The sequence below is a fragment of the Cnephaeus nilssonii genome (genome assembly GCF_951640355.1).
Source record: "Cnephaeus nilssonii genome assembly, chromosome: 10".
Lineage (NCBI taxonomy): Eukaryota > Metazoa > Chordata > Mammalia > Chiroptera > Vespertilionidae > Cnephaeus > Cnephaeus nilssonii.
The window spans coordinates 31,115,357-31,142,033 of NC_137081.1; the positions used below are offsets into that span (position 1 = coordinate 31,115,357).

A 26,677-nucleotide genomic window follows, 5' to 3' on the forward strand; every position below is an offset into this window, starting at 1 on the left:
TTGACTATTGGCCCTGGTACACCTCACCTTTACTTTACTGTCAACCCATTGTGGTTAATTTCCTAACCTGGATTTCAGTTCCCCAGTATACTTTTCCATCTTCAGACCTACATTTCCAGCTGCCATCTGGATGGTCCTTTATCACCTTGGACTTCCTGGGTCTAAAAACTGAATTTGTTTCCCCTATACAAATTCACTTATTAAGCTCCTTACCATGTTCCAGGAACCTGTGCTAAGAGCTTTTCATATATTATCTCAGTTTCCAGAATAACCTTATGATATTGGATACTGTTGTCCCTATTTTAAAGAGAATGAAACCAAGATTAAAAGAGATTAAATAACTTCCCCAAAGTGATATAGCTAGTAAGCAGCAGAGCCATGATGCAAACCCAGTTTGTTGACTAGAGTTCCTGCTCTTAAGCACTTTTTTCTGCTTCTTCACTTCACTTGCTTTACAGTAAAGACCAGACTCATAAAGTTGGCATTCTGGACTCTTCATCCTCCCTTCTCACTCTTACTGTACATTTTGGTATTACTTGCCTTTCCTAAAGGAAAGTCTGCATTTTATCTCCTTGCTTTTGCATGTATGTCCTTTCCCAGTTCAGTCTTCTCCTTTTCATGTGTTCACCTATCAAAATCCAGAGGAAGGCAGGGCAGTGTATTGGAATAAGCCAGGGCAGGAGTCGAGTGGGTCTGTTTTCTGCTTTATTTCACAGTCCTGATCTGTTCTAGAAAGGGCTGGATCAGTTTGCATTCATACCAGCAGTGTGTTGCTATACTTTTTTGCTAACATTTGCTATTATCAGGATATTTGGTTTTTTTGCTCAACTATGGGTTTATAATAATATCTAATTGTAGTTTTAATTTGTATTTCTCTCATGACTAATGAGGCTGAGCACCTTCCGTCTTTATTGGCTATTTCACATTCCCATTTTGTGAAATGTCTTTAAGTCTTTTCCTCATTTCTCTATTGGATTATCTGTCTTTCATTGATCTGAAGGTACATTCTAGACATGAGCACTTCTGTGGCTTATCTTTTAAATTTTCTTTTACGTTATCTTAGAATGAAGGGAAAACTTAACTTTTTATTGAGTTGAATTTATCATTATTTTATAGCAGTTCTTTTTATATATGTTTAAAACATATTTCCCTATATATTTTCTCATATATTATTTTCTAAAATTCTGCCAGCCTTTTAGATTAGCATCTTCCTTAGCCATTTTCCACTCACATGATTACATAGTGTCTCTGACTCAACAAATATTCTTATCTTTGAAGGAGGGGGATTCTATGAGGCATTTTGCCATTCTGTTACTAATACCAGGCTAATGTTCCTCTTAAAGTAGAGAAGTCATGCTACATGTACCCAGCTTTTCCAAAAGGTTTGTTTCCTCCTCGCTTGGGTCTCTCAACTCAAGATTCTGAGCTTAGAATCCCTATTCTTTTCTTTTTTTAAAAAAATATACTTTTATTTCAAAGAGAAAGGGAGAGAGAGAGGGCGGGGGGGGGGGGAGAGAAACATCAATGGTGAGAGAGAATCATTGATTGGCTGCCTCCTGCATGCCCCACACTGGGGATGGGGATTGAGCCCACAACCCAAGCATATGCCCTGACAGGGAATCAAACCTTGACCTCCTGGTTCATAGGTTGATGCTCAAACACTGAGCAACACCGGCCTGGCTTCCCTGTTTCTTTCAATGGTAAGCTTCTCATAGTCTCCCCTCAACTTCATCCCTAATGGTTTTCAGGGTTCCTCCTGGTGCTACTGAAAAGGCAAGATAATTGCTCTCCATCCCCCAGAGCATAAGGACTGCAGCCTGATGGAGAAAGGGGATCATCTTTTCCTTATCACACTGCCACACCACTCTATCATCCTATTTTATCTTCCAAGAAGAGACAATAGGTAGATTACGGATCTATCCTCAGTAGGGTGTACCTAACTGCAGGGTGTATCTGACAAATGTTTCTTTGAGTGTTTGTCACGCGTGCGTGTGCATTTGTGTTTGGGGAAGGGGAGTTCAAGGAAATTAAATTTAGTATTATAGTGTGCTATTTTTGATCACTTTTAGTAGCTGCAAGTGACACTTTAATTTCAGATCAGTACTCCCCAGTTGATCTCTGCCTATATTTTCAGTATATTTTTATTAGCAGAGTTTATGTGACGCTCATCCTACCTTGTTCATGGAACAAGACTGTGAGTGAAAATGTTTTATATGACCCAGTGATTTGATTCCTTCACAAACCCATTTCTGTCCTGTCCTTCAGAGACTAGACTAACTCTCTAAGGTAGAACTATAATCCCAGTTGCAGCATGCACTTGGAATAATAAGTGCAGTCAGCTGCCACGCTGTCTCAGGGTTGTGGAGGAAACCAGAGGAATTTTAGTCCTCAGTTAACCAGGTCAGTAATGTATCCATTCTCCACAGGCCTCACTCCTCTTTCTCTGAGCCCAGAGCTTTCTAAAATATTGATCAACCTGAACTAGTAGCTTTCATCACTAGACCTTTTCTCTCCTTACTTCTACATTCTTACAGAGCATTTTCTCTCTATTTGTAGATATGCATTTTTTTGTGGAGGAAGGCTTATGGCTTTCATCTGATTCTCAGATTTAGGGATCTGCTAAACTGCAAAGTAGGGAACCACTGAACTAGACTTTACAACTTTTTCGAGGTTAGTCCTACAGGAGAAGGCTTCTTCCTTTACATATCCCAGGAAAATTTGGCTCCTAATTTCTAACCCTCATACTTTTATATCTAGAAACTGTTCTGAAAGCTCTCTTGCATCCTAATGATCTTTTATATTTCTTTCTTCATTGTTATACCCATTTATTCATCTGTTTATTCATCAGATATTGAGTACCTAGATTGATTATACAAGTTGTTGTAGAAAATATACAAAGATGTATAAGATATAATTGGTGAGCATATAGTCTTAACAGGTGAGGTAAATCATATACATAGATAATACTAATATAGTGAAGAAATTGAGAAGTGCCATAGAAGAGGTATAAATAAATTGCTTTGAGACTTTAAAAACGGGAGAATTTATTTACCTTGGACAGGTGAGGGTAATGGGATGGGGAGGACTATGTGATGGATTCTGGGTTATAGAAAATCCAAGGCATTGGATAGGTCTTATGAGATGGATAGATCAATATGTGGAAATGTTAGATGCAGTGTGCCATCTCTGGCTCTTTATTCAAGTGAGACTTGAGTACACACTGTGTCAGGCCTAACCATGGTTACTTCATGGAGTTTACAGTTTATCAGGGAAGATGGACTCTGAATAAGTCATTTCCTAATTAATTAGTACATTCATTCACTCACTCAATCAATATATATTTGAGTGGTTACTAAATGCTGTTCTCAACTCTTGAAATTCAGCAGTGAGTAAAATAGTCTCTGTGCTCATAAAACCTAAATTCTATTTGAGAGACAGAAAGTAAATAAGTATGTAATGTATTCGCAAGTAGTGATAAGTACAGTGATGGAAAATAGAGCAGGGTGAGAGGGTAGAATAATGACAGCAAGATGATGCTGTTTCAATTAATGTGATCAGGGAAGGCCTTTCTGAGAGGAGGATACTTGAGCAGAGACCTGAACAAAATGAAGAGAGTGAGCCCTCTAATAACTGGGGAAAGAGTTTTCCAGATGGAATAGCAAATGTGAAAACCTCAAGATGGAAGGTTTCGGTATTCTAGGATTATCAAAAAGATTTCTAGGATCTATATAATAAAAGCCTAAGTGACCATTATGGCAGAACGACCAGAATGACTGGTCCCTATGATGCGCACTGACCACCAGGGGGCAGACGCTCAATGCAGGAGCTGCACCCTGGTGGGCAGTGCACTCCCACAGCCAGAAGCCAGGTTCATGGTGGGCGAGCACAGCAGCAGTGGTGGGAGCCTCTCCCACCTCAGAGGCAGTGCTAAGGAGAAGTGAGCCAAGCAGTAAGGAGCAGTGAGCAGGTGGATGGTAAGGAGCGAGGGGTCCTGGACTGTGAGAGGGAGCGGTCCTAAACTGGCAGGTGGACATCCCTCAAGGGGTCCCGAACTGCGAGAGGTTGAATGCCAGGCTGAGGGAACACCCCACCCCCCAGTTCACGAATTTCATGCATCAAGCCTTTAGTTGGAATATAATTTGCAAAGGAAGAAGTAGAAAATGAAAAAGATAGATATGGGCCAGATTTGATAAGGCCTTTTGGCATGGTGATAGAAGGATGTTGGGGAGCTGTTGGGAGAAGAACTTGATCTGATTTATGTTTTAAAAGGATCACTCTAACTACTTTAGCCCAAAATGGAAACCAGGAGGTCAGTTATTTCAGTAGTTCAGTAAGGAGCTAAAGGTTGCCTGGATTTGTGTAGTAACAGTGGAAATGTCAAGAAGATACATTATAAAGGAAGGACCAATGGGCTCTTCTGATGGATTGGATGTGGGGCATGAGAGAGAGAGAGCAAAGGGTAATGCCACAGTTTGGTGCCATCGGCGGAGAGACGGAATGCTGGGAGAGGAGTGGGCTCTGTTGTTTGAGGTTCCAACTGGCATACAAATGAAGATTTAGTAGGGAATCCTATCTAATAAAAGAGCAATATGCAAATTAACATCACTCTGCTACACCCACAAGCCACGCCCACCATCCAATCAGGAGCAAGTATGCAAATTAACCCAACCAAGATGGCTGCGGCTACAGAGAGAGCAGGAGGGAGGCTTGGGTTTCCCCGGCAATGGAGGAAGCCAAGCTTTCCGCACACCCTGGCCGGCCCAGGCCTCCGCTTAAGGCTGCAAAGTTTCAATTATAGAAGATAAATAAATCCCAACAAAAATGGCCTCAGCCACGGAGCTGGAGAGAGCAGGAGGATAGGATTGCCTCCAGCGATGGAGGAAGCCAAGCTTCTGTAGCCCTGGCCTGCTTTGGCCTCCGCTTAAGGCTACAAAGTTTCAATTAGCCTATCTAATAAAAGAGTAATATGCAAATTGACACCACTCCGCTATACCCACAAGCCACTCCCACAAGCCAATCAGGAGCAAATATGCAAATAAACCCAACCAAGATGGCTACGGCCACAGAGAGCAGGAGGGAGGCTTGGGTTTCCCCGGCAATGGAGGAAGCCAAGCTTTCCTCACACCCTGGCCAGCCCAGGCCTCAGCTTAAGGCTACAAAGTTTCAATTAATAGAAGATAAATAAATCCCAACAGAAATGGCTGCCGCCACAGAGTGAGCAAATGGCTTGGCTCCGCTCCAGGCTACAAAGTTTCAATTGTAGAAGATAAATAAATCCCAGATACCAGGGCCTCCCCTTGGGTTGCCAAGGGCATGGCCGGGCTGCAAACCACCACAGGCCCCTCGCCCAGGCCACCCCACGCCCCAAGGGAACCCCTACCCTGATCCGGGACACCCTTCAGGGCAAACCAGCTGGCCCCCACCCATGCACCAGGCCTCTATCCTATCTAATAAAAGAGTAATATGCAAATTGACCATCACTCCAACACACAAGATGGCTGCTCCCATGTGGTCAAAGATCCTGCCCCCATGTGGACACAAGATGACCACCACAAGATGGCCAGCAGGGGAGGGCAGTTGGGAGGGACCAGGCCTGCAAGGGAGGGCAGTTGGGGGCGATCAAGCCTGCAGGGGAGGGCAGTTATTAGGGGTGACCAGGCTGGCAGAGGAGGGAAGTTGGGGGCGACTGGGCCTGCAGGGAAGGGTAGTTGGGAGGGACCCAGGCCTGTAGGAGAGAGCAGTTGGGGGGGGACCAGACCTACAGGGGAGGGAAGTTAGGGGTGACCAGGCCTGCAGGGGCGGGGTAGTTAGGGGCAAACAGGCTGGCAGGGGAGTAGTTAGGCATCATTCAGGCTGGCAGGGGAGTGGTTAGGGGGTGATCAGGCTGGCAGGCAGAAGTGGTTAGGGGCAATCAGGAAGGCAGGCAGGCGAGCAGATGGCAGCCAGCAGTCCTGGATTGTGAGAGGGATATCCCAGATTGGAGAGGGTGCAGGCTGGGCTGAGGGACACCCCCCACCCCCGTGCATGAATTTTGTGCACCGGGCCTCTAGTAGAAGATAAATAAATCCCAACAGAAATGGCTGCCGCCACAGAGTGAGCAAAAGGCTTGGCTCCACTCCAGGCTACAAAATTTCAATTATAGAAGATAAATAAATCCCAGATACCAGGGCCTCTGCTTGGGTCACCAGGGGGCGTGGCTGGCCTGCAAACCACCACAGGCTCCTCGCCCAGGCCACCCCACGCCCCTAGGGAACCCCCACCCTGATCTGGGACACCCTTCAGGGCAAACCAGCTGGCCCCCACCCATGCACCAGGCCTCTATCCTATCTAATAAAAGAGTAATATGCAAATTGACCATCACTCCAACACACAAGATGGCTGCCCCCATGTGATCAAAGATCCTGCCCCCATGTGGACACAAGATGACCACCACAAGATGGCCAGCAGGGGAGGGCAGTTGGGAGGGACCAGGCCTGCAAGGGAGGGCAGTTGTGGGTGATCAGGCCAGCAGGGGAGGACAGTTGGGAGGGACCAGGGCTGCAAGGGAGGGCAGTTGTGGGCGATCAGTCCAGCAGGGGAGGGCAGTTGGGAGGGACCAGGCCTGCAAGGAAGGGCAGTTGGGGGTGATCAAGCCTGCAGGGGAGGGCAGTTAGGGGTGACCAGGCTGGCAGAGGAGGCAAGTTGGGGGCAAACAGGCTGGCAGGGGAGTGGTTAGGGGGTGATCAGGCTGGCAGGCAGAAGCGGTTAGGGGCAATCAGGAAGGCAGGCAGGCGAGCAGTTGGGAGCCAGTAGTCCTGGATTGTGAGAGGGATGTCCAACTGCCCGTTTAGACCCGATCCCGGTGGGGTCCCAGATTGGAGTGGGTGTAGGCTGGGCTGAGGGACACCCTTCCCCCCCTCCTCGTGCACGAATTTCATGCACCGGGCCTCTAGTTGGATATAAGCCTGGAATTGAAGGAAAAGGTTGAGGATAGGCATTTAATTTAGGGAATTAATGACATATAGAGATGTAAAGCCATAAAACCAGATGCAATTACCTAGGGGTTAAGTGTAAAAGGATCTTTGCCCTGGTGTTGTTTAATGTGTTACTCTGTTCCCTTTATCAAATCAGATTCAAGTTCAACTTTTGGGGCAAAAAGTACTTCATAGTTAGTTGTATGTACTTCCTATTATGGTACATGAGGAAGCACTTGGGTTATTTCTCTTTTTAAAATATTTATATTGATTAGTGGGTCAGGTATTTCCACTCTGGTCCATCCTATATAATAAAAGGCTAATATGCAAATAGACTGAACGGCAGAATGACTGGTTGCTATGACGCACACTGACCACCAAGGGGCAGACGCTCAACGCTGGAGCTTCTCCCTGGTGGTCAGTGCGCTCCCACAGGGGTAACGCCGCTCAGCCAAAAGCCCTGAGCTGGACTCACGGCTGGCGAGCACAGTGGCGGTGGCGGGAGCCTCTCCCGCCTCCATGGCAGTACTAAGGATGTACGACTGCCAGCTTAGGTCTGCAGGGAGCGGACCTTAGCCTTCAGTCAGACATCCCCTGAGGGCTCCTGGATTGTGAGAGGGCGCAGGCCGGGCAGAGGGATCTCCCCTTTCCCAAGTGCATGAATTTTGTGCACCGGGCTTCTGGTCTGTTATAAAACTCCATCCCCATCAGCTTATGACTTATTGGTTTTAGTGACCATTGATGATCATATCCTGAATCCATTATTTCAATAGGTAAAATGGTGGTATTGAATGCCTTTTGTTTTTTTTTAATTTTATCTTTATTGTTGAAAGTATTACAGATAATTAGCTCAAACTCTCTGTGAAGAACCACTTTACCTCATCAATTATTTGGTTAACCTGAGATATAGGAAATGTATCTATATAGGATAAATGCTTCGAATTTTCTAAGAATGACCACAGAGAACCTTTGATAGCTTCCTTATTTTCCAATTATGACACGATGGTCCAGGATAATCTTGTTTATTTTCTCTTCTGCACTTGAATTAGCCATTTCTCTAAGGAATCCCACAATCCTTACTCTTAACCAGTATAGAATAATTTTAGAATACCTTTTGTATCCTGTGATCTTATGATGATCTATGCCTCCCAACATTAGTTCTATTCTTTTAAAAATATATATATTTTTATTGATTTCAGAGAGGAAGGGAGAGGGAGAGAGAGATAGAAACATCAATGATGAGAGAGAATCATAGATTGGTTGCTTCCTGCACACCCCACACTGGGGATCAAGCCCTCAGTCCAGGTATGTGCCCTGACTGGTAATCGAACTGTGACCTCCTGGTTCATAAGTCAGTGCTCAACTATTAGACTGTTCTATTCTTGTGTGTACTGAGATAACAGAATAGAATGAAAATACCTTTAAAGTGCAACATACTAATTTATATTTTAGTTGCACAGTTTCAAGTGACTTGATTTATTTATTAATTCCTGCTATTTTATTGAAAACTAGAGCCCGTAGCACGAAATTCGTGCATAGGGGTGCTCCTCTCAACTCAGCCTGCACCCTCTCCAATCCGGGACCCCTCAGGGGATGTCTGACTGCTGATTTAGGCCCGATATTGGATGTTATTTTTATGTAGACGAAAGAACATCTTTTAACCCCTTTTTCAAACTACATGGTGAGTGACCAGTGTTGGAGCTTTTGAATATGCAGTTTTTCGTTAGGAAAGAAAAAGGGAAAAATCTGCTCTTGCCCTTTCTTCCTTTGATTTAGCAGAACTTTTCTATTTTATTCAGGTAATTAAACCAGAGAGCAGTGACAAAGAAACAGAAGGTGCCTATGAATCAGATCTCCCTGAGGAAATCTGTGGAAGCCATCTTCTGCAACAGTCCCTGAAAGGCCATAATGACAGTCCTGATGTCATTATAGAGGCTCAGTTTGATGACAGCGACTCAGAAGATAGACATGGCAACACACAAAATGTTCTGGTTGATGGTATTAAGAAACTCTCAGTTTGTGTTCATGAAAAAGGTGAGTACTGGACTGCTATCTGACATTTTATTTTAGTAAATTAATCATGTTAGGTATTGGAATTCTCTCTGTGCTCCAGAATTAATCAAACAACACATTTGGTATCTTTCCAATTTCTGACCTGTATCAGCTTTTAGGAAAGAGGATCTTTGATAAACTTACAGCTGCTGGTTATGAGGAAGGACAGCAATGCCACTGGTGGTTTGTTTGGTCAGTGATGGCTGTTGTCATTTCCTAATAGGTTTTGAGTTGTGTTGATAGCTAACCTGAAATTTCCTGTGATTAGGTCAGCCCTACCTTATGGTTGATATGAATAGAAGTAAACTGATCTTTAAAGTCCTTATTAAAAGCACTTCATTTTATCCTGTATTTTTCTTTAACTCAATACATTTGAAAAGAATTTATGTAATTGGTGGTGGAAATGGACCACTTTAAATTTTATAAGTAGGTTATTTTTATTTAGACGAAAGAACATCCAGCCTAAGAAAAAGTCTTATTTAAGCCAAACTGATGACAATCTCTGGGAAGCAATTGAGAAAATGCCCTGGCCCTAGCTGGTTTGGCTCAGTGGATAGAGTGTCCGACTGCAGACTGGAAGGTCCTGGGTTCGATTCTGGTCAAGGGCACATAGCCTGGGTTGCGGCCTGGTCCCAAGTGGGGGGTGTGCAGGAGACAGCCGATTGGTGATTCTCTCATCATTGATGTTTCTTTCTCTCTCTCTCCTTTTCCTTTCCTCTCTAAAATCAATAAAAATGTGTGTACACACACACACAGGCCTGGTACATGAAATTTGTGCATTGGGGCAGGGTGTCCCTCAGCCCAGCATGAACCCTCTCCAATCTGGGACATCCCTCTCACAATCCAGGACTGCTGGCTCCTAACAGCTCACCTGCCTGCCTGCCTGATTGCCCTTAACCACTCTGCCTGCCAGCCTGATATCCCCCTAAGCGCTCCCCTGCCGGCCTGATTGATGCCTAACCGCTCCCCTGCTGGCATGATTGACATCTAACTGCTCCCCTGCCGGCCTGATTGCCCCCAACTGCCCTCCCCTGCCAACCTGATTGCTCCTAAGTGCCCTCCCCTGCAGGCCTGGCCCCCCCCAACTGCCCTCCCCTGCTGGCCTGGTCGCCCCCAACTGCCCTCCCCTGCTGGCCATCTTGTGACAATGTGGGGGCGGCCATCATGGGACATGAAGGTGTGAGGGTCAATTTGCATATTACCTTTTTATTACATTGGATAGGATACTAGTGACCCAGTGCATGAAATTTGTGCATGGAGAGGGCATTCCTGCACCCTCTTCAATCAGGGACCCCTTCCTTGTGGGATGTCCGACTGCTGGTTTAGGCCCGATCCCTCTTGGACATCCCTCTCTCAATCTGGGACTGCTGGCTCCTAACCGCTCACCTGCCTTCCTGCCTGATAGCCCATAAATGCCTCTGCCTGCCTGCCTGATTTCCTCTAACCCCTCTGCCTGCCTGCCTGATTGCCCCTAATTTTTCTGCCTGCCTGCCTGATCGCCCCTAACTGCCTCTGCCTGCCTGCCCCTAACTGCCCTCACCTGCCGGCCTGATCTCGCCCCCTAATTGCCCTGCCATCCTGATCACCTGATTATCCCTAACTGCCTCTGCCTGCCTGATTGCCCCTAACTGCCCTCCCCTGTCGGCCTGATCTCTCTCCCAACTGCTTTCCCCTGTTGGCCAATTTGGTTCTGATTGGTTAGTTTCTATGCCAGTCAGCGTCAAAAGCTCCATCTTTTAGGCAGCCATTGGCTCCTCACAGTTCACCCAGATTTGGTTCTGATTGGTTGGTTTCGATGCCAGGGTCAAAAGCTCCGCTTCCTAGGCAGCCATTGGCTCCTCATAGTTCACCCAGATTTGGTTCTGATTGGTCAGTTTCTATGCCAGTCAGTGTCAAAAGCTCTGCCTCCTAGGCAGCCATTGGCTCCTCACAGTTCACCCAGATTTGGTTCTGATTGGTCGGTTTCTGTGCCAGTCAGCGTCTCCGGGCCTATTTCTGGGCCTGATAAGAGAGGTGGAGCTGATCAGCAGCCCCCATGGAGGCCTGGAGAGAAACAGAAGTACAGCTGCTGGCGAAGCCTGGAAAGAAAGAGAGAGGCAACATCTGCCATGGAGGCTGTGGATCAGACCCTTCCTCTCTCTCTGGGCCTCTCTCTGGGCCTGATCCGCAGCCCCACTGACTGCCGGACTGACTTCCGGTGTTCGGTCCAGCCTTCGGTTGTTTTGGACGTTATGGACTCTGAGTTTTTATATATCTACTAGAGGCCCATTGCACAAAGAGATTTGTGCAATAGGCCTTTCTTCCCTTGGCTTCCAGCACCGGTTTTCCTCCGGCACCCAGGACCCAGGCCTTCGCTCCGGCCAGAGTCTGTCTTTGCTGCAGACTCTGGCTGGAGTCTTCCATCTTTGTCTTTGCTGCGGCACTCGGCTCCTGTAGATCCCTGTCATAGCAGGTGTCCTGCCCCACCTGGCCACTCCGTGCCTGGAGCAGCTGGGTGGCCGCTGTCTTTGGCCATCTAATTTGCATACTCACTCTGATTGGCTGTGGGTGTAGTGGAGGAGGTACGGTCAATTTACATGTTTGTCTATTATTAGGTAAGATATATATATATATATATATATATATATATATATATATATATATATGCCTAAGCACTCATTATGATGAAACGACCAGAACGACCAGTCACAATGATGCACACTGACTACCAGGGGGCAGACACTCAACGCAGGAGCTGACCCCAGCCTGCAGGCCCTGATCATTGATAAGGCCTGCTGGCCAACCTCCTGGTTCTTCCCCCTGGCCGGCAGGCCCCGATCGCCTGATTGGGGCCAGGCCCCCAGGCTGGGACGAGGAACCAGTGGTGTGTGGCGGCGGACATGGCCCCTTTCCCAGGGGGGCTGAGGGCTGGATCCCTCCTCAGGGCTGGTGGCCAACCTCCTGGGTCCCTCCCCTTGTTCCTCCCTCTGGCCGGCAGGCCCCAAGTGGCCCGCCGCCCGCCCGCTGCGGTGGTGGTTGGCTCCTCCTCCCCTCCCAATGCCCCCCACCGGCAGGCCCTGATTGCCTGATCGGGGCCTGCTGGCCAACCTCCTGGTCCCTTCTCCCAGCCGGCAGGTCCCGATTGCCTGATCGGGGCTGGGCCCCAGGCTAGTACGGGGAACCGGGGGTGGGTGGTGGCTGACATGGGCAGTGAGGGAAAGAGGAGGCAGGGAGGTGGGGAGGTGGGGAACCTAATCAGCCCTGATTGCTGGCCAGGCCTAGGGACTCCACCCGTGCACGAATTTCATGCACTGGGCTTCTAGTTAGGATATAAAAGAAAATGCTCTGGAGAATGGCAGTTTTGCAGCTTATTTCATACATGATAATCAGAGGAGACATTAGGAAGGTTACATGAAATTCGTTGGTGGTAGATTAAGGGGGAGGAAGAAAGCAAAGCTGCGAAACCTCTGAGATTGGATAAAAAGCAAGTGAAGATTCACATACTTCTTTTACATTGGTGGGTACAGGATAGTTAACATTTATAGCACAGAGAGTGTATGTGGAGGAACAAGGTAACAATGAGGGATTCTGGAGTCTGGAAAACAAGATTATTCTGACATTTATAAGGTATTTTATTTTATTTTATTTTTTTTATTTTTTAAATTTCTTTATTGATTAAGGTGTCACATATTTGTCCTCATCCCCCCATTCCCATCCCACACCCCTCCCCACGGATGCCCCAACCCCCTGTTGAACTTAACCATTGGTTAGGCTCATATGCATGCACACAAGTCCTTTGGTTGATCTCTCCCCCCTCCCCCCACCCTCCCCTATCCTCCCTCTGAGGCCCGATAGTCCGATCGATGCCTCCTTGTTTCTGGTTCTGTTCTTGTTCATCAGTCTATGTTGTTCATCATTTCCCCTAGATGAGCGAGATCATGTGTCACTAGAGATATACTTATATGAACTGAATGTGAGATGAGCAATAATAGTTATGCTGACAGGCAAATGAATCAGTCTGTAGTGAGTTTCTTTCTGGACCAACAGTTCTTTTGAGACCCAATATCAATGTCCACCAGTTCCTTATGTGTACATGTCGGCACTGACTCCTCAGCTCTGGATGGTGGACAAATGGTGGTAATGCAGGTTCGATTCCCTCTGGTTGGGTCTCGGCCGGACCCAGGGGCACGGCTTCATCCGGACCCAGGGGCACGTGGCCTCACCCGGACCCAGGGGGTGCGTGGCCTCACCTGGACCCAGGTGCGCGCGGCTTCCCCCGGACCCGGGACCCAGCCTCACCCGGATCCAGGGGCACATGGCCTCACCTGGACCCGGGATCCAGCTTCACCCGGACCCAGGGGCGCATGGCCTCACCCAGACCCAGGGGCGCGTGGCCTCACCCGGATCCAGGGGCGCGTGGCCTCACCCGGACCCAGGGGCGTGTGGCCTCTCCCAGACCCAGGGGCGCGTGGCCTCACCCGGATCCAGGGGCACATGCCCTCACCCGGACCCGGGATCTAGCTTCACCCGGACCCAGGGGCGTGTGGCCTCACCCGGAACCAGGGGCGCGTGGCCTCTCCCAGACCCAGGGGCGCGTGGCCTCACCCGGACCTAGGTGTGTGCGGCCTCACCCGGACCCGGGACCCAGCCTCACCCGGATCCAGGGGCATACGGCCTCACCCGGACCCGGGATCCAGCTTCACCCGGACCCAGGGGCGCGTGGCCTTACCCGGACCCAGGGGCGCGTGGCCTCACCCGGGCTCGGGACCCAGCCTCACCCGGATCCAGGGGCACACGGCCTCACCCGGACCCAGGATCCAGCTTCTCCCGGACCCAGGGGCGCGTGGCCTCACCCGGACCCAGGGGCGCGTGGCCTTTCCCAGACCCAGGGTCGCGTGATGCACAAAGTCAATGGACAATTTTAAAATTAAAGATTGATCTTTGTCAAGAAGGCTCCAGCCTAGGACATCACTATCCATTGTGACCCAGTTTTAGTTAGGAAGTTTTATGCTCAGACCACCCTATGTGGTTACTTTAGTCTCTCAGTTTGTAAGGCCTTCATGCTTGTCATGTTTAGTTTATGACTCCTTTTTAAATCACATTTACAAAGTGTCTTTTGATTTTAAGCCTTTTAAAAAAGCCAGTCTTATTTTCTCTGATCAAAACCTAAGCCATGAGTCCTCTGAATGCTGAGGACAGCAATTGCAAACACATGGCAAGGAGCTGTGACCAAGGGCTCTACCTGACCACACACTGGGAAGTGTAAGGGAAAATAGTAATGAAAATTGGAATATTTCAATGTATAGATTTCTAAGAGATTTTAAATGCAGGGTGGATATTTTCCAGCCAAATTGAGTTTTATGTATATTATGAAATGGAAAAGATTAACTTGGCTAGGTTGCCTAGATTATTAGGTTGTTTTTTTTTTATGAGGAAGAAGTTTCTGGCACAGTCCCCATTAAAGGCTAGAAGAATGCCAGAAGATTACTAAAGGAAGATATTCAGCAGACACCCTGTGATAGGGACTGGTAAGCACAGCTCATTGAGTTCCTGAATAAAGCTGGGGGTGATTTCAGTAGGTGGCTGCCTAAGAATCAGGCTGGTTCTCCACTGCTGACTAGGTAGTGACTTGGGACATTGAACATTTTCTAAAAGCATGTATCTCTTAACTTTCCAAGTTTGAAATTCTTTTCTTTTCTTTTTTTTATTGAAGAGGCTGTTACTTTCTCACTGCCCTATCAGGTGTGGTGACGTGAGGGCACCCAGTTTCTTTTTGTTTTATGACTTACTTAGTGGTTTCAATGTTCAGGGCTCAGCCAATTTCCTTCTGTTGTTTCTTTTTTTCTTCCTTTAAAAACAGTTGGATACTGTGATGTGACCCTCTTCTTGAGAGTGCATGTATATTATCGTAATGGCGTCAGTACTGTGAGTTAATGTCTTTTCTATGAGAAGAAGAGGGAAATAACTAGGACCCTAACAAGCCAAATCCTTCATCATTAAGATCACCAAGGGAGAGAGATATTTGTAGTCCGAAGTCAGGCAAAGGAGCACTTTAAAATTTAACTATTTGGCCCCAAACTACTTTGTAGAAATGGAGTTCTGATGATTGGACTTGGCAGACCTTAGTAGCTCTTTTTCTTCTGGACTCTGAGGTGAAGGGATAAGATGCCTTAATTTCTCATTAGTGATTGGTACCAATATAAGGGCAAGGAAATACTGATGGATGGAAGTGATGGCAGATTGATGCCCGGGGTGGATACTAATAATTCACTTTGCCCTTTGTTTGTGTAAATGTGCTCTTGATTTGTCCTCTATTGTAATTCCTCTCCTTCTCTCTTACTAATAAATACATTGAATTCTTTACAAGTCCACTGCATGCATGTTTTTCCTTTACTCTTTTTATGGTTTTCCTATCCTACTGTTATTTATATTGCTTCCTTACTAGCCCTGACTGAGGGAACAGCTTTAATCCTTCCCTCAGTATCTGGTACAAATTTCTCCTTTTTGCTAGCCTCTAAATAGAGAGTTTGTGAAACCACATGGCTGTTTCTCATTTCTTGCCCTCTTGATATTTAGGAAAATTGCAATTTGCTCTTTTAAAAATCATGATTTTTAAAGATATTTTAACCAGATTCTCTTGTCTGGATAATATAAAATCTGGTTACAGTTAAGATGTTAGTACTTTTTGCACCATTTAAGGTTTTGAAATTTGTTATTGAAACAAACCATAACCTTAAGAACATTTCCTTAGATTTCTAGAAAGGTTCTTTGCTTTGTGTTGCAATTGCAAATGGATTATTTATCTTGTTTTACACTTATGTTTAAAAGAGTGTTTTTATATTTGCTTACTTTTGTTTTAATACCACGTTTCTTTTCTCAAAGCAAATGTTACATAGAGCATGTGTATGAATTATATATCCCTGTTGCCCAGGAAACATTCATATTTTTAAGATAACTACTAGTTTCTCTGGTAAGTGAGTAATTGCTCTAGCTGTCTGCAGTAAGTTCCTGTTGTTGCATGAAGAGAAAAATTTCTCTGGGCATCTCAGACCTACACAATAATTTCTTCTAGGAAGACAACATGATCTGCATTGTCCTTAGCCTCTGAGAGACAGTGGGCCAAACACCTGGGCCCCTTTTGTAGGGCCAGTCCCACAGCCTCCCGATGCTGAGCTTATACCACTTTCCAGGAAGTCGTGTTTTTGTCAGCACAGAAATATGCCATCTGTTTAGAGTCTGGGGGCAATCCTGATAAATTTTCTTTGGTATCAAATGAGTGGATAATGGCTGCCTGGTTTGCAAACTCCAAAGGATAAAGATCATCGTGTCCAAGTGATACAGCTTGGTCATGTAATGTTAGTGCTCAGTGTATTTCATCATCAGAATTTTAAGAACAGTTTTGACCTCTGAATCTTGGTGACCATGTCCTAATCAGGTTAATGAGATGATAGTAGATGCAATCACAGTTGAAACACTGAGACAAAAAAAAAAAAAAAAAGGAATTAACCTCTAAAATGTTCTTGTTTATACTTTAAATCTAATATCTTAGAAAACTCTAGAAAACACAAGGATACATAAGTGCACATTCTATTAGTCATTCAAGTAAGGATTAGCAAAGGTTTTCTGTAAAGGGCCAGGTAATATTTCTAGCATTGTGGGCCAGGGACAGAGACTTCTCTGTCACCACTATTCAACTCTGTTGCTGTAGCCTAAAAGCCACTGTAGGAAATATGTAATTGAGTGGACTTGGCTAGATTTGGCCTGCTGGTCAGTTTTCTCTTTCATTCACTCATGCGTGAATGAAAGAGAAAAGAAGAAATAATGTCTTACTATTATTATGAAAAGAGTTTTGACCTGTGGACCGACCCTCTGACAGGGTCTCAAACCACACTTGGAGAACCACTGGTTTAAGCTATTGAAAGTGATAGTTCATGCTGAACAGGACTTTAGTATATGTTTTAATTATTCTTTACTGTTAGGATATTCAACACTTCATTTCATTAATTTTAAGTGGTTATTGGATTGGTACTTCCCCCCTTGTTTAGGAATGAATGCTAAATTACAGACTAAAATCTCTTGCCTCAATTCTTTTACCCAATTGTGGAATCTTTTTTGGGGACTCTTGTGCCCTATTTTGCTGTTTTGGCTCTAGTCTGGTCTATGTACATCTTCATTTATCAAAACTAGTCACGTTGTGAATTATAAACTCTTAGAACATCTTAATATGCTTAGTAGTTTATCTATAGCATTGTCTTACACATTTCTTACTAGAAAAAACTTGAGTATTTTGTGTGTTTTTTTGTTATTAATTTGAAAGGGTATTTTTTCTAGCATTTTCTCACAGGTCTTTGTTGAGATACAAAAAAAGCTATTGTGGTTGTTCTTGTGAATTTTTTTAACTTAATGAGTGCTCTTAGTATTTCTAATCATTTTTCAGTTGGTTATTTTGATTTTCTAGTTGTAAAATAATTTGATCTGCAAACATTGATTTTTGCCCCTTCCTTTCTAATTGTGTGCTTATTATATCACTCCATTGGCCATTGCTTTAAGAACTGTATTACATAATAGTGGTAATTGTTTTCTTCCGGACTTTAATGGGAATGCTTCTACTATTAAACCCTCAAGAACAAGGCTGGTTGTTGGCTTGAGATCAAGTTAACCTAGTTTCCTCTTTCTTTTTTACTAAAAGTTCCTATTAGAACTGGATATTGAAATTTTTTTAAGTGCGTTTTGAACTTTTTTCAAAATGCTATTATTCCCTTTGGCTTTTTACATGATGACATGTAACATTGAATAATTCTTGCATCCCTCATATGACCATGACCCTCGTTTAGTTTTGGTATGTAACATATTTTGTAACAGTTCTGTTTGCTAATTATTAATGATTTTTGTATTTATAATACAAAATGTGAGATTGGTCTGTGGTTTATTTCTATTGTGGTTTTGGTATCAAGCTCTATTAACTTTGAAGGAAGAATTGGGGAGCCTTTCTCAATGTTTTGAAATAGTTAAAATAGCATCAAGAATGACCAGCTGTTCTCAGTGATTGAAGCATTTACAGAACTTGTGCTTGAAACATGGGTTAGGGCTTTCTTTAGCTAGCAACTTTCTCCATCTTTAATGATTATTGGTTTCTGTAGGAAATTTTTCCTCTTCTTGCATTAATCTTGATAATTTATATTTTCTAGGAAATCATATATTTGAACCACATAGCCTATCTAATAAAAGAGTAATATGCAAATTGACTGTCACTCCAAGGCACAAGATGGCCGCCCCATGTGGTCAAAGATAGCTGCCCCCATGTGGACACAAGATGGCCACCACAAGATGGCCAGCAGGGGAAGACAGTTGGGAGGGACCAGGCCTGCAAGGGAGGGCTGTTGGGGGTGATCAAGCCTGCAGGGGAGGGCAGTTAGGGGTGACCAGGCCAGCACAAAAGGGAAGTTGGGGCTGACCGGGCCTGCAGGGAAGGGCAGTTGGGGGGGACCAGGCCTGCAGGGGAGGGCAGTTTGGGGGAACCAGGCCTTCAGGGGAGGATAGTTGGGGGGGGGGGCAGGCCTGCAGGGGAGGGCAGTTAGGGGTGACCAGGCCGACGGGAGGGCAGTTAGGGGCAATCGGGCCAGCCAGGGGAGCAGTTAGGCATTGATCAGGCTGGCAGGGGAGTGGTTAGGGGGTGATCAGGTTGGCAGGCAGAAGTGGTTAGGGGCAATCAGACAGAGGCAGGTGAGCGGTTGGGAGCCAGCAGTCCTGGATTGTGAGAGGGATGTCCAACTGCCCGTTTAGGCCCGAACCCACCTAAACGGGAAGTTGGACATCCCTCAAGGGGTCCCAGATTGGAGAGGGTGCAGGCTGGGCTGAGGGACACCCCCCCTCCCGTGCACAAATTTTATGCACCAGGCCTCTAGTTCTAATATATTAGAGTTGTAGACATTTTTCAGTTGTTCAATTTCCTGTGCATCTGTGATCATAACTTTTTTCAATTTCCCCCTCATTTTTATAATGCTAGCTAGTGATCTGCCTAATTTTTAAAAGAACTTTATTTTTACCATTTAGTTATTATAAATAACTAATTTCTGCTTTTATATTTTATTACTAAGAACTTTCAGATACATTAAGTCTGAGGTGATCCTATGTCGTTGAAAATGCAAGTTGAAGCTTATGACAGGAGTTTGACTGGGAATATAGTTTACTAGTATAGAGTCATTGGCATCTAGTTAGTTCCTCAAAGAAACCCCTCTATTCTAAGAGTTTCTTCAAGGGGACTGTGAGAGTTCAGGGGCCTACCTCTTCTCTTCTGCCCCTGGGTTCCCCTCTGTGAAAGCAATAACTATTGTTTATCAAACTCTTCCCTGCCCTACAGGCTCTGTAACAAACAGAAACTCATGTGGGTTCAATTTGTGTGTGTGTGTGTGTGTGTGTGTGTGTGTGTGTGTGTGTGGTAAAATATATATACTACAAATTTTGCCATTTTTATGTATTCAATTCAATTGTATTAATTACATTCATGCTGTGCAACTGTAACACTGTTATTGCTATTTCAACACTTTCTCATCACCCTAAACAAAACTCTATAACCATTAAGCAGTAACTCTTTATTTCACCTACCCTAACCCTGATAACCACTAATCTACTTTCTCTCTGTAAATTTGTCTGTTCTCAATATTTCATAATAAGTGGAATCATATAATATGTCTCCTTTTGTGTCTGGCTTATTTAACTTAGTATAATTATTTATTTTTGTATTTATAATATAAAATGTGAGATTGGTCTATGGTTTATTTCTATTGTGATTTTGGTATCAAGCTCTATTAACTTTGGAGGAAGAATTGGGGAGCCTTTCTTTCTCAGTGCTTTTTTATGGCTGAATAATATTCCATTATACTGTATATATCACATTTTGTTTATCCATCCATGTTGATGGACATTTGAATTGTTTCCACCTTTTGGTATTGAATAGTGAGTAGTGCTGTAATGAACATTGGTGTGTAAGTATCTGAGTACCTTGTTTTCAATTTATTTGTGCACATACCTAGGAGTAGAATTATTGGGTCATATGGTAATTCCATATTTAGCTGCTTAAGGGAGGTGGATTTTTAAAAAGGATTTTTTGTTATTAAAATTATATTTATTAGAAGGGTAAACATAAATATAAAATCATGATGAACTATAAGAAATCTTAAAATAATAGTAATGAATTCTGTTCATTATTGAAATATAACTGAAGCTTGCCCAGTTCTTTCTCCAGCTTATTCTTTCCACTTCCTCCTTTGCCCTTTTAAAATTTTTTAATCATGGAGTCACTTCTACCTACTTGCCTAGTTTTTCTTTGACACATCAGCAGATGTAGGGGACTTGGGTTTCAGAATATTTTTCTAACATTACAAGTAGTTTATTTTATAGAATAAATAAAGTACCTAGGAATAGACATATCTGTCAGCCTTCTTGGTAGCAGCTTTAAAATAAAATTTTGGGCATAGCCGAAACCGATTTGGCTCAGTGGATAGAGCGTCGGCCTGCGGACTCAAGGGTCCCAGGTTCGATTCCGGTCAAGGGCATGTACCTTGGTTGCGGGCACATCCCCAGTAGGGGGTGTGCAAGAGGCAGCTGATCGATGTTTCTCTCTCATCAATGTTTCTAACTCTCTATCCCTCTCTCTTCCTCTCTGTAAAAAATCAATAAAAATATATTAAAAAAAATAAAATAAAAAAAATTTTTGGGCATAGAAATTTAAATAAAAGGAAATAATAATAAACATTCTTTATGCTATTATCTGGAAACTAGAGGTTCAGCGCACGAAATCTTGCGTGAGTAGGGTCCCTAGGCCTAGCCTGCGATCAGGGCCATGTCCGACGCCCCGTGACGCCCCACGACTCCTGCCCAACCACCCCATGACGCCCCGCGATGCCTGCCAGTGCCGCCCTGTGATGTGATGCTCGCCCCCCCATGAAGCTCCGTGATGCTCGCCTCTGCCGCCCAGCAACGCTTGGTGAAGCTCCCCTCCCTGTGACACTCTGCAGTGCACCCTGTCTCCCTGTCACCGCCCCGTGGTGCTCCCTGGTGCTCCGCAACACTCGTCTCGGCTGCAGTCTCGGCTGCGCCACGAGGCTCTGCGAAGCTCCCCACCCCGTGATTCTCCGTGATGCTCCACGATGCTTTCTGCAGCTGCCCTGCGAAGCTCAGTGACGCTCAGTGACGCTCACCTCCCTGTGATACTCCTCGACACTCCCCACCCCGCAACGCTCTACAATGCTCACCACTGCCGCCCCACGATACTCACTGCTGCTCGCCGCTGGCCACCCACCATCACTTGCCACCCGCCTGCCGCCACTCACCAGTCCCCAGTTCTGCCCCGCCGCCACCGGCCACCGCCACCACCCCCCCCCCTTCCCTCCGCCCTGTTCACCCTGTTCGCCCTCTTCGCCGTGGTTCCCCAAGCCCCAGGCTGCGATCGGAGCCTGTGGGGCAGAGGGGAGGGACTGAGAGGTGGTCAGTGCACCTCATGGTGACTGGTCGAGCGGTTGTTCTGGTTGTTCCACTTATGGTCCTGGCCTTTTATTATATAGGATTGGAGTTCCCAGGATTCTAGCATGTCAGTCATTATTTGTGCCTGCCCTTCTCTTCAGTGGAGGTGAATGAAGACTTGAAAGTGTCTGGAATCATCCTCCCTGGGGCACTTCTAGCACCCTTTTCAATATAGCACACTTAATTCTCTTGTTCGCTTTCAGCTTTATACTTGGTTCCTGGATTATTTAATAATCTACTTTTCTTGGGTTTACAAATGAAAAGGGAAGATCAACATCTTTATGTGATGATATCATTTTCTTCTTAATTTTTGTCCCTAGTTCACTAGATTTCAGTCACCCTTGAAATCTTTCTTCCCAGTCCATTCACTCATTCCTCTCTCTGGTACTTTCCAGATTGAGCAAGTTTGTGCTAGTGACAAGGGTCATAACTGTTTATAGTTTCATTGTCATAGAAATCATAGAATTTGGACCTGCACAGGTCCTACTTGATCATGTACTTGACATGTGGTGATGGTCTATCCCTAGGGCTTTCAATGGAGCATTTGACATTGTTTATAAATAATTTATAACAGTAAGTGAAAGTAGTAAAATTGTTTTCAGTAAGACCGCAAGGTAAACTTACTTCACTTTGATACAAATGATGCCTGCCCACCATTGTGACATTTCTTGCTGATCAGAAGCTCTAAGTTACATGTTTTTGGTAAAAACAAAACAAAATAAAAAACCCAATAACAACAAGATAGCAAATTAATTTTCAAAGCAGTTAATAAAAATACTTCAAAGTGTGAGATCTTGGGCAAAAATTCACTTTTAAAATGTACTTATAAAAAAATCTGCTGTGATTAAAAGGTCAGAAACAACTGATCTAGTTCATCCCTTTTGTTTTACAGACGAGGAAACTGAGGCTCAGAGAAGTTACTTGGCTTGTCCAGTGTCCTACAGGAAGTTAGTGAGTTCATAAAAGAAAATTACCTTATAATAACAACAGACAATTTCTACATGTGGTCTTACTTTTTGAAGAGCAAATCATGCCAGATCAGATTAATATTTTTTTATAAGAATATATTAGACATTGTTCATTGCCCACCTTCTGTCTATTTTCTCTTTCCTTTCCCATATGTTCCCAGACTTTCATCTGGACATGTTTCTTTCCTAATTCCTTAAACTTTAGGCAAGTTGACTCCGACTGCCAAACTGAGTCTTGGTTGTCTTATATAAGTTGCTTGATATACTTGGTTACCTTATGTCAATAGAACTTTTTGCAGCAATGGAAATGTTCTAATTTATACTGTTCAGTATTGCAGCTATTAGCTGCATGTGACTGTTGAGCACTTGAAATGTGGCTAGTGTGATTGATAAACTAAATTTTTAATTGTTTCTAATTTTAGTTAATTTTCTTTTAAGTAGCTATATATGTTTTGTGGTATTATATTAAATATTGTAGCTTCATACTATTCCTCTTAGGCACATGATATAATCTGTTTAATCAGGGTGATTCCTGCTAGGAGTTCTGGGATGTAAGTAGTTTCCTGACAGATATAAGCAGGAAACATTTATCCCTAATTGCTACTGGAAGCTATTCTACATCTTACTAAGTATTGGGGACAGAAGACCAGGAAAAAATCTGGGCCCCTAAGTGGGCCCAGGATCATCTGACCCTGAAGTCTGCCTTACTTCTGGATTTCTAATTGCATGAGTCACCTTTGATATATAAGCCAGTTTGTTTGAATGTTCTGTCATCTCAATGAGTATCAAAGAGAATACAGAGGGATTTTTTTTTCTTTTTTTTTCTTTTTTCTATTTGCTGGGAAAAGAAAGCTGAATAAAGAGTAAAATCTAGATGCTTGTCCTCAAGGTGAAATTAGTCTGTAAGAAGAGCTTCAGTAAAGACATGTTCTGGGTCTTGCCTGCATTTGTTCCCTTCAATGGGAATTGCATTTACTGAAGCAGTACATACAATCTAACCTTGCCCCCCGGATCTTGGTTAGACCATGAGTAGATTCCTGACCCAAGGGTCATCAGTGACCCATTAGATTTTTTCTTCCATAGCTTGAGGACTCTGAAGCTCAAATGTCAGATAGAGTGAGAGCTGGAGACAGTCTTTAGGGAACAGAAGCTGCTAGTAACCATACAGTGCACGTAGAGAAGAGGAACTGATGAGCAGAGGGAGGGAAGGGCCATGTAAAGAGGAAGGAGGGGAAGGTGAAAGGAGGAGGGAGGAAAAGGGAGGAAAAAAAAAAGACTTCTTCTCTGGGCCTTGAAGGGTTTGCCCGGTGAAGAAGGGTGAAAAATAGTTTTGGTATGAACAGGAGCACAGAGGTGGATGGTAGGTAGAGTAATATCTACAGTTGAAATAGTGCAGGATGCACAGTGGGGGAGTCTGGAGAGGAGGCTAGAAAAGTAGGCTCTGGTGATATTTTGCCCAGTTATCTGGCTGCTAAGAGATCTGGATCATCCAAGAGTTTGGATCCCCAAATCATCCAAGGTTTTTAAGGAAAGGAGACTGATTATTAGAAAGAAGGGAGAAATTGGCACACAGCATGAACCAGTTAAGACTAGTGATATTGAAGACCCGACTGAGAGCAGTGGCAGTTGGAATGTAGAAGGGATAGAGTCACACACTATTTCAGAACTATAATTGACAGAGTTCAATGGCAGATCAAATATGGGACTTAAGGCAGAGGAACATTCAAGAATGAGATTAACTTGATATCTAGTTTAGCAACTGCACAGGTACTGATATCTTTTTTTTTTTTGCATTTTAATTTCTTTATTGGTTAAGGTATTACATATTTGTCCTCATCACCCCATTACCCCCCCCCCCCTTCCTCCCCACACACACCTGACATTCTTAAGTGAGAAAAAGATGACCAGGGGTAAGAAAGACTGTGAATTCATGTTCTGATCATATGTTGAATTTGAGCTACATGGGGGACATTGAAGTCATGACATCCAATAGGTAATTGGAAATAGAAATGTAAACCCAGAAGAGGGATGGTGAGAGTTATAGATTTGAACATTATCAATGAAAGCTATGGGAAATCGATAAGATTATCAAATACATGACTCAAAGTTGGAATTACATGAAGTAGACATTGTCTTATTAAACCAAGGCAAAAGCTGGTAGATATGGAAAACTTAGGGACAAGGGTAGGGGTTGGGAAATAACTCTGATAAAGATTTTGAGAGTGCTGTACAAGACCTAAAGAGCCCTAGCTGGTTTTTCTCAGTGGTTAGAGCGTTGGCCTGTGGACTGAAGGGTCCCCAGGTTCGATTCTGGTCAAGGCACATACCTCGGTTGCTGGCTCGATCCCCAGGCCCTGGTAGGGATGCATGTGGAAGGCAAACAATCGCTGTGTCTGTCTCACATCAACAGTTCTCTCTCTCGGTCTCTTCTTCTCCCCTTCCACACTCTCTAAAAATCAATGGAAAAAATATCCTCAGATGAGGATTAACAACAACAAAAAAAGACCTAACAGAAAAGTGTGTAGAGCTAAGACAAATTGAGTATTTTCAATAAATGAAAGAATGCCTCTCTTTCAAGAATATCAAATGACTAAAGATAATTTTCATTTAAAAAGTCTAATTCTCACAATTATTTCAAATCAACCTTTATTCAGGAAGGGCCCCTCTCTCTTTTGTATTTAAACATTATTTTGGAAAAATAGATTTAAAGAAAAAAGTTCAGTTTGGTTTTTATTGAACTGGGAAACAGAATCAACTGTAGATGGGGACAGTTAATGTACTCATCCCACTTCCCTCTGCTGGGATTCTGAGCACTACTGCCTGTGAGGTTAGTTTTCAGGTCTTCAGAAGGGAAGGCCCAATCAGGTAGATCTTCCCAATTTATCCCTTTGGTCAGCATATCCCAGGTTTATTCAGTTGAGTAATGAAGCCTTTAAAAAATAATTTTAAGTGTTTAACCTGCTTCCTTAAGGGTTTATGTACTTTTCTTTATTATCTTTTGTTTGGTTTTGGTTAGAGACCCTTTCATTGCCACTGTGCAGAATTATATGCCTACAGATCCATCTTAATGACATTGATTTCCCCTTTGGATCACTCTAAAAATGCCCATTCTCTCTTAAGAACTACTAACTAAGTTTTTCAAGTTGTGAAGAAACATGCCAGGGGAAATCTTTGCCTGGTAATTAGAATAATGTTGAGATTTCAACTAAGCCTGTTGGGGAAAGAAAAAATAAAATTAAAACTGGGTCATGAGACTCTGGATGGGGAGAGGGAACTGACAGCTGTCCTACACTAGGTAGAAAATGTCCATTATTAAGGACAGATCTTATTTAACATTTTACAGTAGAAAATTGTCCCTGGTTTTCTGATATTAGTTTTAAAAAACTCTAGGAAATGATTGAGTTATCCATATCCCTGTAAGTGGAACCAGTCTCCTCCCTACCCGCCTCGCACACCCTTTCATTAGTCCCCTGAGTGAAAAAGCTCAGCTCCCATCTCTGCTCCCAGTTGGCTGACCCCCATTTAGCCAGCCCCCCTCGCTTTGACTCATTTGTTTGAGCCAGAAGCAGCAATCATGAACTTGATAGGCTTGACTTTGGCTCTGACACTCATTTTGGCTCTTCTTATTTCAAAGCCTCTTTAATACCAGCTTCTGCAGTTGAGAATGCTACACTATTGGCTCTGGAGTACACCCAGGCCTCCTTGTACCTACTATTCCAGGTACAAATGCTCCTAGGACCCTCCACCCTGGTGCTTAGGGGCCAGGATCCAACTTGTCTGGCTAGCCCTCTTTGAATCTATACCAGCAAAGGGGGACCCAACAAAATGTGGCAACATTCTTAGGAAGAAAAAAAGGTACTGAACAAGAGTTTTTGCCATTAATTCTTGACTATTAGTGCTTCATATTCCTTATTTGTAAAAAACCAAAAGAACAACAACCAAAGAAACCCCCCAAAAACAGCAATAAAGCAAAAACACACCTTCATAATACATAGTTGCCTTGGCTTCTTCATAGGTTCTTGCCTAAGTCAATGAGCTAATGGAAGAAAAAGTGTCTTAAAAAGGAGAAAACATAGCATTCCATTATGGGCAGTTTCCAAATCATTTTTTGACGCTTGTTGCCTCTTGCACCTGCCCATTCAGACCTTGGTTCCAGTCACACCAGGCTTTGTATTGTTCCTAAGCAGTCCCTTCCCTCTTCTA

At 44.2% G+C, this 26,677-nt stretch overlaps 1 protein-coding gene across 6 annotated transcripts in view; it reads left to right on the forward strand.

The window, feature by feature from the left end:
• Nucleotides 1-26,677, forward strand: part of DIS3L2 (DIS3 like 3'-5' exoribonuclease 2) — a 345,537-nt gene that overhangs the window by 68,441 nt on the left and 250,419 nt on the right. For all 6 annotated transcript variants that reach the window (XM_079782043.1, XM_079782046.1, XM_079782041.1 and 3 more), the window contains one exon: nt 8,753-8,987. In XM_079782043.1, the coding sequence (XP_079638169.1) occupies nt 8,753-8,987 (235 nt within the window). The remainder of the gene's footprint in view (nt 1-8,752; nt 8,988-26,677) is intronic.